Here is a 12276-nt window from a genome sequence, read left to right on the forward strand (position 1 = left end):
CTCATTCATCATTTACCTGAGGGATGTGTATGCACACAGATTACAGTGACCAAATATAATATGTCTGAGATTAGACTTTGTTAGAGATTCAAATAGTGGTGTGTTCTAGTTCTGCCCCTAGAATTTATGTCAATTTAGAGACCTTCACCTTCTCAGGTTCAAGCTCACCTAATCTTGTTAGAGAGCTTTAGAGCAAAGACTATAAATTTCATCAACCAGTGTGCTGGTGAGCTACTAAGTCACATTAGATGCTTTTAGTTTTTTTCAAAGAAGCAACTCAGAGCATATCCTTTCAGCAAGACTGTTTAAACGAAGACTTAAGAAAAAAATTGAACAACTCATTAAAAAATTAGTTAACTAGACTTACCTATTTAAAAATAATAATAGTAATACATTTTAGGGTATAAATTACCAGCTATTTTGGGAAAAATAGGTGAAGTGGCTCTGTAAAAAGTTGATTTAAAGATTATATTATTTACAGTAAAAAGCAAGGGGCAAAGAAAATGAGAGACAAGTGTAGATAGGAAGAACAGATGGTAAAATGGGGTTGTGACGTTGTTTACACAGCTAAGGAAAGTATCATGAAAGATGATAAGGTAAAGTAGGGTCTGTTTTTAACTTTAAAAAGAATATTATCTGTAAATATTAAAACTAAACATATTGTTACAATAAAACAAAATTAAATATTGTGCCTTTTTAAGTGCAAATAATGTGTGGCATGAGTAAAAATAAATAAATAAATAAGTTTGGGACATAGTTGCTGCTCCAAGGAGTTTGTAGTCATGGTGGAGTGTAACCACCTCAAAAGTTAACTATAAAAGACATAAATGGAAGTTAAAAACAATAGTGGAAAGGGTGTCACAAAGCTGTATGTGATTAATAACAAAACGTATGGTACAAACAGTAAAATGCAATATAGATTAGAGGAGATAGCAATCACTTGGGACTTGAAAATTTTAGGAAATCTCTTTTGAGAGAGTAGGATTTGAATCCTATTCCATTCTCCATTTTCTCCTCACCCTTCCTTTATTCAAATAATTACTCCACTGACTAATTTCCTTGAGTTTGCCTTCATTCTAAATTCTTTGGCTAACTTCCCTCTTACCACCAGCACTCCACTTTCTCTCCTCTCTCAGAAGATATGCCATGTCCTCCTGAAACTCACATGTCCACCTGATTCATTTCCCCTCCTTCATCTGAATCACCGTACCAATAACTATTCTTCTTTCTTGGCCTTGAAACTATCTTCAACTTTTCTAGCCCCATTCTTCAGTCTCTAAACATGCAAAGTTCACCCCATACCACAAAAAGTTCCTTTGATCAAATCAACGATGTTACTATCCCCTGGCTGTCAGCATTCAGGACCACAGAGGCCGGGAGTTTCCCAGCTGAGCATGTAAATTCTCACTCAATCTCCAGTTTTAGTCTGATATCTCTGCTCTCAGTGACCGTGGTAATTCCTCAAGTTTCTATTGCACCTCTACTGTATTCTCATAGGATAGTCTCTTACTTATTAATATCAACTTCCAAGGTTACAGCTATTATTTCTATTTGGACTGCCAGGCCTACATCCTTAGCATTGGCCTCCTCAGCAAGCTCCAGGCTTGCATCTTCAACTGAGTGTTATACAAAATCACATAGTTGATTTTTAGCCTTCTATTCTTAAATCATTGTTCTCACACTTGCCTGCACTTTGGAATCAACTGGGGAGGTTACAAAAATATCGATGTCCAGGTTATACAGTCAGATATTCTTACTAATTGGGCATCAAGGTCATTGTACTAAACAGAGTTAATTATCTTCCCTTTTAAAGCTGTTCCTTATCAAATGCGCGCACGCGCACATATACTGATCACACGATAATATCTAAAATGTAGAGTAAAGAAAGTTTTTCTAGTTTTAATTTCCAGAGCTTGAGAAAGAAAGAATAAGAGAGAGAGAGAGAGAAAGTGAGAGAGTAAGTGAGAGAGAGAGAGCAAATGAAAGAGAGACACCTGATGAAAACATTAACATCTATGAACTAGATTTGGTCAGCCTGTAGAACCAATGCCTATAAAGACAGCTGATGTTTTGGGCATCTACTAAATTTCACTGGACACATACTTCCTCCTTTTATCTTTCTCTTCTCTTCTTTCTTTCTCTTCCTTCCATTCTCTCTTCCTTTGTCTTAGTCTCTTGCTTTAGGCTTCCTTTTTCCCCTCTTTCCCTTCTCACTCAATGAGGTCCATGGCCTTGTTAGCCCTGTAGGAGGCAACGCTAAACAAGTGTTGGCCTCTGCAGTCCAACTGAGTATAAAGATGAGAAGCCACTGCCCCAACCCAATGCAAAGTGGCTAGAAGCTGCAGTGAGATGGGTCTCTGAGTGCTAGCCCAGCAGGACCTCCAATCTAGTTGTCTCCTGAGAAATATAACCTTCATTTAGGCACAGTGGGAGGTAAGACTGGGAATATTCTCTGAGTTCTGATGTCAAAGAGCACTACAGTACCTTAAAAAAAACTCTGTCTCTGGTAGCATCACAACCACATAAATGGCTATATTCCAACTCAATTTCAAAGAGAAGGAAAAAGCAAAATGTGGACATCTTAATGTCTTTTGACTACACTAGATGGGAGAGATACTCTGGTTGTGAGAACGGTTAAATAAGCATTTGGAGTATTTAGGGTATTGAGTGCAGGTGTGTGTATAGTTGAAAGCTCCCATTTTATAAGAAGTCCTAGGCGACTCAATAAACACAAGTGCCAGAGCAGAGTAATCCCTTTAGCAGGCAGGGCTCTCCCAGGCTCAGCTGGTTCTCCTGCCAGAAACAACACATTCCAGGAAAAAGTGTAAATCACACACTGAGGTAATTGTTTCGCACTTTCAAAGAATTTACTTGTTAATTTAAAATATTTTTTAGAGGCAATTCTGTATCTTGCCTTCTTTTTTGTGCTTAAACACTTGTAAATCTTTAAAAAGGTTGATCTTCACTCTATATCAAGTTCCCTTCTAATGTGTTTACTATATATTATCTTTATGATAGATAAGGCTGAGGTACAAAATATGAGTTCTGCTAATAAAAGATGGCTGCTTTCCTTAGAATGTAAGTCTGTATACAATACTGTGCATCTTTGCAATTTTAGGTATTATAGATTCAGAGACTAGGCCTCTAGGACCAAACAGGAAAAATGTAAAGTATCTATTCATGTCAATGACATTTGCTGGTGTTGATTAGGGACACCAAAGAATTTCACTCCGAGATTCTTGTTGAACCAAATATTTCTATCCTCAAGGCCACCACCAATAATGGTATAGTGTGAAAAAACAAGATAAGATATGGCCCTAAGTACCATACAGACCATGATAGGGTGATTATTAGCTGTCCTTTGACCTGGTATATATTTCCATTTTCTCAAATTTTTTTGCAGTCGCCTCAATAGAGTCGCAGACTATTAAAAAATTTCTAATCTTGGGTCCATCCATACATCTGATAATATGTAAGTGTAAATGCCTCAAGGAGATTAGAAGAATTTTTTTTTATTGAATTCTATCACAAACTTAGTAACCACACTGATCTTCAAAGAAGTAACTCACTTTTGTTTCTGTCTTTTAAAAAAACACTTTAGAAGAAAAGCTGCTCTTCTGAAAACAACAAAAAAAAGACTATTGAAAAACCCACAGTAGAAGAAAGATCCCTCCCTGGGTACTGTGTATCATGACTATGTTTATACAGTGCAGTAGGAAAGGAATTGGATTGGATACTGGCTTTTAGAAAGAATTCTGCAAGGAAGAGGTAGAATTGGTAAATGCGTTTCCTACTCATTTGCTTGCATCAAGAACTCCATTCCATTTCAATCTGCCAACATCCTAATTAAGATGATCCGAATCTTGGGTAATCTATTATTCTAGATCTAAGATAGCCCAAACTACATTAGACAAGATGTTACACTGTGTGCTTACACTGAAATGATAAGACCACTAAGCAGAAAAGCATGTCTTTTTCTCATGTCTGACCCAGCGCTGGGCAGAGTTCTCTGTCAGCGCTCAATAAATAATGGCCAGGTTTTGCCTGCTGTCTTTCTTTCCATGACTTTAAGCACAATTTCATCTTACTAGATCATTTCTGGTTCCTTTGACATCATATACTTGCGCTCATCTTTGCATGAGGAAGAGAGCAAAGTGTCTTGAGTATGTCTTTATACATGTGTGCATCAGTATATACGGGACTAACATATAAATGCAATTCCCATTTATTACCTTAATGTGTTTCTGAAGATCCTATATTAAAGAACATACTAACTACATAAGCTCCTGAGCCAGGAAAGAAAAGAACATGGAGACAATGCTTCGTCTTACTGATGCTTTGGAAGAATCAAGATCAAGTTCTATTCTAGGAAAAGAATATCCAGTTACACTGTTACCCAAGGGTTACCATATAATACTGAAAAAAATGTCTTAGAAAAGTGCGCTCCAAATCAGCTCCTTTATACACCTTTAGTTAAGGAAAGTGACCCATAATTTATTAGCATAGTTGCTGGGTTAAGACCAGGGCATCTGGTAAAAAACAAACAAAAAACGTGCTAACACTAAATTTGCCCTCTCTTGACATCTAAAGAAAGGTCAGGTTGTCAACGGCAAACCCAAGTGAAAGACCACACAGATATGCATTCTCAGCCAGTACCTAAAACTGTCATTTGTAGGGCTGAGCAAACACATTTAAGAAATGTCCTTATACTTACTCTCCTGCTATTGTTGAACAGATAACACTGATGACCTTCATAGTCTGATATCCATTTCCAAAGGATGATGACTTCAATCTAAGAACCTCAAAGAAGGCAGATAAAATGAGCACAATCCCAGAGTTCAAAGCAGCTAACCCTCTGTCTCCTTTCACTAAGGAGATGAAGATGTTGGTTGGGACTCAGGCTAGGTCACCCTTGTAGTAGCTGTAAAGTTTTCTGAATTTACAATAAAATGTTCAAGTGTTCTTTGTTCTGAAAACGTATCTGTTTCTATAAGAAGGACAAAGAAACTGTTGTTGCATGCTTTCAGTGATGCAAAGTTTGATATGTCATGTGGGGAAATCCCAGCCTCAATTCTAACACATCTGTAATGATGCATACTTTGTAGGTGAAAAGTAAAAAAGGAGAGGATAAGAACATTTTAAAGGCAGCAATGTGCAAATTTAAAAATGCTTTCTTGCTTTCAGGATTTTTGGGTTTTGCCTTGAAAGGTCAATAAAAGAATGTACCCTTTGTCAGACGCTGGATAAATTCACTGTGTCCTAAAATCCCTCCAGCCATACAACATTAAAAAAAAAAAATGTACATACTGAAAGCCTAGTTTAAGGTGATAAACTTTTACCATCTAAAGTAAAATACATAATTATAAGCATATTTTAAATTCTTGAATGTGAGTGCTGAAGCTCTATTTCTAGAACTGGTGAATTCTGTTCTCTATTTCCATGTATAAAAGATCTCACAGTCCTGGGAAAACACTTTTTTAAAAAATGAAATACAACAAATAAGGTATGCTGCCGAGTCCTGGGGGAGAAGTTTCCCAGAGTCTTTGAATTTCCTCCTATCCTCCTTCTTTACAAGATTTCTAAGACCAAGTCCTTTTCTACAGTCTCTCAAACAAGGTAAAAAAGAAAAATACCCCCTAGATATATTCCTTAGATTTTCTATTATGCTTCTCAAGCTCCCAGTAGCTTCTGAAGTAAACCTAAGATGAATTTTGGAGTTATTTTTTATTATGTTTTAATTTTAGTTCCTCTTTAGGTCTAAGATGAAATGGATGATCATAACTGCTGTGCTTGGAGATGCATTTCATGGCATAACTTGTACATGACCTGTGCAAGGTCACGTCATGGAAAGAGGACTGACATGATGGAATAAGAAGTCGAATCCAGCTTTTAGTCTTGGAGAACTTCAGGGTAACCTATCTAAGCTTGCTCTACTTAGTGCAATGTGGCAATAAAAATTTCTGCTTAAACTGAATATTCAGATATATTCTACATAGGTACCTCACTCTGACTTGGATTGTGTCAATTAAAGACATAAGAGAAAATATCATTCAAATCACTGATCATTAAGGATCGCAGGTTGTCATGTTGTGAACCTTGGTGCAGATTGTGTCAAGCTGGCTTAATCACCATCTACAAATGGGTCCCAGGTTCTAGCCACACCATAGCTTTTTACACTTCTATATCCTTCCTTGCACATGCTGTTCTCTCTGCCCATTATTTTGACCCTGGCAAAAATCCTCTCTAGCCCCCATGTAAACCCACTCCCCTGCAAATCATTCCTTGATACCCACAGGTAGGGTTAGTTATTTCCTCCTCGGTGTACTCATAGCACTTGGCTCCTGTCTCTATTCAAGTAGTTATCAGAGCTATTATAATCATTTGTTTCATGTCTCTACCTCTAGAATATTATGGCTTGTGTATTTATCCTTATTTAGGATTTACTCTGTGCTAGGCACTGTTCCAAACACTTTAGGTAAGTCAACTTTCTAAAATCTACATCACAACCCTTTGAGTTCGATATTATCATTACCTCTATTTTACAAATGAGGAAACTGAGGCATGGAGAAATTAAGTAATTTTCCAAAGGACACACAGCAAGTAAGTGCCGGTCGTTGAACTCAGGCAGTCTGACGTCAGAGTCTGAGCCTCTCTGTTACTCTATGTTTGCCCAAAGGACTAAGAGAAGCAGGTCATAAGCATTAAACAAATAGAAAGAATTATCATTCTGATTTTACCATAGGTTCCTAAGCTTAAATTTTAAAATATATTTCCTTTGTCTTAAATTGATTTTGCACCCACCCTTGAGTATGAATGAGTTCCTTTGTCAAGAGAAAATTCAGCCAGGATTGGGGAAGCGAGAATTAGCTGGGAGGCAGAAGTCCTGGGTTTTGCTGGCTTTGCCATGTCAAGGTACCAAACTCTCAGTGCTTCCCTCAGCTTCCACATCTGCAGATACCTACAAAAGCCTCTCATCATAGTTGCTTTTAGATGCTCTATGCTGTGCATCTAATATGACATAAAAACACTTTGAAATACAAATACTGTTATCAAGAAAAAAATGAGTATGTTATCTTGGTAAAGTAATGTGACTCAAAGCACTTCCACTTTGGAATGATCCAAATAGAGGTTTTTTTGTTTTTGTTTTTTAACTGAGGCACCCAAGTCATGAAGATATTCTTATGTTTCCTCTTGATATTTAAGTTCATATCTCAAGTCACCTCAGTTCAATGTCATTTATTTATTTATTTATTGAGTTGGAGTCTTACTCTTGTCTCCCAGGCTGGAGTGCAGTGGCACACTCACAGCCATCCCAGCGTTGACCTGCTAGGCTCCAGCGATCCTTTCGCCTCAGCCTTCCAAGTAGCTGGAACTACAGGGGCATGCTGACACGCCTGGCTAATTTTTTTCTTTTTAATTGTAGAGACGAAGTCTCCCCAAATTGCCTGGGCTTGTCTTGAACTCATGGGCTCAGGAAATCCACTCGCCTCAGTCACCCAAAGTGTTGGGATTACAGGCTGAGCCACCAAGCCCGGCCCTATTTTACCTTTTAAATCACTTTTTAATTATTAGATTTTACATGTATTCTTTATTTTTTATTTATAATAAATATTGCTCATTGAGAAGTCTGGAAAATTCAAAGATAGCTAAAAATATATAATTGCATATTATAGGTCTCTTCTAATTTTTACATCTCTTTTCTAAAACATTATTTTTTTAAAGGCTATGTGTGTAACCTCTTGTTAGAATAAAATGTAGCGTAATTTAATCGGGTCCTATTTTAAACATTTCATTGATACCAATTATTTGCTATTATAAGTAATAGATATTCTCTTGTTCATGTTGGGTGAAGATCATGAAGGTGAAGACCCTGCAGAAAAGGGGCCTTCTTAATGCCTACTATAGTGGTTCTCTGGGAGCTTGTTGGAATGCAGGTTTGGGGTCCCCATCCAGGAGTTTCTGATGTGGTCTGAGAACAGGCCTGGGCGAGTGGGTCCTCTTTTTGAGAAATACTGACATTGCCTCTCCTTCGATAATACTGTCTCCTTCTCACTGGGTTGTTGTCCCCTTCATTCCATCTCAATACCTCCCTATAAAATGACCTGATTTAAAAGGGCACATTTCAAACTGCTCCTGGTGAATGTAGTTACTCATTTTCAACACAGCTCTTGTATTAATTTAGGTCATTGCACCATCTCTGCAGTTTCACTTTGGCATACCCCTACCCCAACCCCACTCACCCTACCCACCCACTCATGCCCCACACTATAGCCAGGAACTGGTTTTTATACGACAACTCAGTGATGTCATTTCTCTTCTTACGCCAGAATCCTCCTGTTGGTGGACACAGAGCGCCCGGCTTCCCTTGTACATTCCTTCCTCTCTTACCAAACTGGCTTGCTCACAGAATGTCACTTCCTCAAAGAAGCCCCCCAATACCCTAATCTAAACCACTTCTCCCAGCCCAACTTCTTGCCACTTCCTTTTCTTTTCTTTCACATCACATTATGGTCTGTAAAGGCACCAATTATTACATTAGAATGGATTAGATGGATTATTCAAGTCTGTTTCCCCCACCAGCTCCATGAGGCAGGCCCTGGGGTTAATTGTTCATCTCTAAAGCCTGGTGCCACCCTCAGCCCAGAGCAGTGCCAGTGAGAGGCAGTGCTCTCAGTGATGATGAACTGAGCTCTGTGATTCAAATCCCAGCTGTGTGTAGAAACTATGTGACCTAAACTCGGAGTTACCTAAGCCCTCTGTGCCTCCATTTTTCTCGACTAGGGATTAAAATAGAATTACCTTATAAGTTTGTTGTGACCATTAAACGAGAGAACACAGAAGTGCTGTAAAATAACATTTGGCATGTAGAATACACCCACTGAAGGACAGCTACTAAAAATAGGCAGTCAGTATATTCTCGTTAAAGAAATAAAACACAGTGGCATTTTTAATTGTGTCCTTTGTCATCATCCTTTCTCTCCCACCCTCCAAGTATACACAGTCAAAGCGTTAGCTCAATCAACTCCCTACAATCTTAAAATCGCGCCATGTCTGCCCTTATAATTGTGTGGGATACACTCTCCATTCCATACTATTTGTTCCAGCTTTGATCCTTTCATTACATCACTTCCTAAAATACGTGCTCATCACTTCCTAAAATACGTGCCAAAACACCTCTTTTCCTGCCTTCAAGTATTTCCTGAAATGTGACCTTCTCAGTGGAGCCTTTTTTAAGTGAACTGAGCTCATCATTCCATCCTCTGCTTCCAACAAATAAGTTAAAGCTTGTTGTTGGAGGTTCCAAAGCTGTAAATCCTTTGAGCTTTTCACTGGCTGTATGGGTCTCACCACTGCAGGGCTGGTCAGGTTTCTCCTCTGCTGGCATTTAAGAATGTGAGTCTAAGAGGGCAAAGTGTTTAACTTGTTCTGTATACATTTAGCACAGTGCCAATCCACACGGATGCCGACTAAATGTGATTTGATAATGATTTACTTACTTTGTCCATGCCAGGAATAAAAACCATACACTCTTAAATTTTTCCCCCATGTCACAATACATTTTGATGCTGCATTTATTATGAAATTGATTTTCTGTATTTATTTTCACAAAGTACAGATGCAAAAGAAGGGAGTGATTACATGAAAATATCAAATAAATAAAATTATTTTCTATATTGTGAGTCCAAAGATACCTTTAGAACAGTGGCGCTTTGCATTAAAAGGTACCTCATTTAAAGTTCAATTGCATATGCTTTACAGGTTATTTTGTAAATCTAAAACAAATAACCAAAACACGTCAATACTCATTTTTAAAGTACTTGCTGTATTCGGTGCATGCACCATTATGGAGAACTTACACTCAGAGCAAAAGATTTGTAGCAAAGCATATGACCTTCTTCCCACTACAATGACCATCCCCTAATTAGGCAATGCATCTGATAGTCATTAACAGGAATGAGATAATGAATCACTTTCTCTCTTCTTTGTTAATTTGCTGTAACCAAGCGGCTAATGGATGTCAGAGCTGAGTGATTGCACTGATTATAGTGATTTATAGTTGCAACAAAACAATTTAAAACCATTCTGATTATTCATGTTAAAGATGCTTTATGTTTTGTTTACTAAATGTTTTATGTCCCCCTTTCTTTCACCCCAAAAGTACTATCCCCCACCTACCCTGCCACTTTTCACAAAAAGACCTCTTCCTAGAAAACTTGAAAGTTGTGGGCTTTTTTTTTTTATTGTTTTAAACTAAGCCATTTCATTTTGTTTATATAGAGAGAGATATAAAGTTTACCCAGTAGAAACGAAAAGCCTTAGGGTTGGAAAGAAAACTTCAGTGGTGCCTAGTTCAAAAGAAGACAGAAATAAGAGGAAATAAGGCAAACTTCAAGCCACTTACCTTGGGGCTTCCAGTCCCTTCCTCATCCTCCACAGACACATCAGTAGCCAGTATCTCGGCTTTGATGGTATCCAGAGCCCTGAGAATCCAGCTGTGTTGCCGTTTGATTTGCCTCTGCAGCTCCTTCCATTGACTTGCAATCATCCGCAGCATGTCCTTCAGTCCTTCTCCAAAAGGAGGGGAAAGCACAAGTTGTGGACCTGACTGCATCGTTACTCATTATCTTTCCTTTAGTAAATTAGGCGGCTATTTCAAATGATATAGATATATTTATTAAACGACCATTCCCATCACCTGCCACATTGACATTTGTCACTCAGAATAGAGACTGGCAGTGCTTGACACAAAGCGTCAGGACACAAAAATGTGATAACCACTTAGATGACCGGTTTGGAAATTGATTTAGACTCAGTGTATCGACTGGAAAAAAAAAAAGTACACGGAACAAAAGTCACAATGTATAAAAATTATTAGCACTGCAGCTTCACACTCCAAATAAAAGGCCCTGTGTGTATCTGTGTGGACTTTATAATAAGAAAGATATATGGAAATAGGTACCGTCAATTCGATGAGAAATACAGTATATGGGCTAGAATTAAGACAGCAGTCCTTAGCATTAGCAAATCCAATTAATACTGTTCTCTTTCTATTTAGCTGTGGTAAGCTCAAAGTAAGAGTCAAACTGCAAGTCATCCTGTCTAATAGTCTTCTATTAGGATAAGTATAACCAAGTGATAAAATTATGTTTATTTTTTTAATCTTTTCCTCATAAATACATTAATGCTGGGATAAGAATTGATTGAAGGCCAAAAACTCTGCTAATGTAAAGAACATGCAAAATATTCATGTGTGTGAAGTGGCAGAGAAATAATCAGATATCTTTAGACTACCTGCCTTATATCTGTAATGGTATCTATAGGTACCCTAATGCATATGCATTATAACTATATGCACAATTCTCATTCATTATCTTAATGTTATTTCCAGAGCACCTACATCAAAAAGCATGTCAGTGTGAAGTTTTCAAGAATGCGATTTCAATTGAAACTCAGGCGAACAGCAAGCCCAAAATAAAATGAACAGACCATTTGGAGGCAGTATTTCATCTTATAAGTATCACAGCATTGTATGCAGTATATGAAACATTTATAAATCTTGAAGGTCAATCTGATAATGTAAATATTAATAATACATAAGGAAGTGAATATATGCAGTAATTTACAGCAATGCTTCTTCATTCTTAATAGTCTGGAGACATAAAGACTTGCAATATTTCAGGAGGATTTACCTGCTTTGTGAGATGCAATAAGCTCAAGAAGTTGGTGTCCTTCCTCCTCCACAGCTTCCTTGAGAGCACAATGACTGTCTACATTCAACTTAAAACTCTGCAATGAAAAATATGAGCTTCAAACCTTGGCATGGCTGTTACACATAAAACATCCATACAAAATTACTTGCTACTTTTTATCAAGAACCACACAGCCCAATTTACCCAATAGACAAACTAATTTGCAATACTAAAAGCTATTGATATTTGGAATCTGGGCTCAAAATGTTTCCATTAGATTAGCTGAGTGCATCTGTTTGGAAACAGCTGACAAATCTAGAAATTCATTAGGTTTTTATGAAAAGTCACATCCCGTAGGCTATATCAAGAGTGGCAGTGTTCTATAAAATACACTGAATTCCCACCAGCACATATAAGCTCTTTTCTTCATTTTTTAGAAATGTTAGTGATAGCACTATTTATGAAACCATAAAAAATTGGCAGCATAAAATATATTAGCCTTATGTGCACATATATAAATCCATTAATATAGTAGAGTTTGATTCAGCTCTGTTTCTGAGATATCACACAGCTGTAGAATACAGAG

At 37.5% G+C, this 12276-nt stretch overlaps 1 protein-coding gene across 1 annotated transcript in view; it reads right to left on the bottom strand.

Annotated features, from left to right (window-relative positions):
- The window catches only part of AKAP6 (A-kinase anchoring protein 6), a 295731-nt gene that overhangs the window by 215157 nt on the left and 68298 nt on the right, over positions 1–12276 (bottom strand). Inside the window, exons 4-5 of the mRNA XM_008063076.2 lie at positions 11691–11787; positions 10403–10566 (exon numbers count right to left, since the gene is read on the bottom strand). Coding sequence (XP_008061267.1) covers positions 10403–10566; positions 11691–11787 — 261 coding nt within the window. The remainder of the gene's footprint in view (positions 1–10402; positions 10567–11690; positions 11788–12276) is intronic.

This window comes from Carlito syrichta, unplaced genomic scaffold (assembly GCF_000164805.1).
Source record: "Carlito syrichta isolate Samal-C Ts95f unplaced genomic scaffold, Tarsius_syrichta-2.0.1 Scaffold306534, whole genome shotgun sequence".
NCBI classification, from domain to species: Eukaryota; Metazoa; Chordata; class Mammalia; order Primates; family Tarsiidae; genus Carlito; species Carlito syrichta.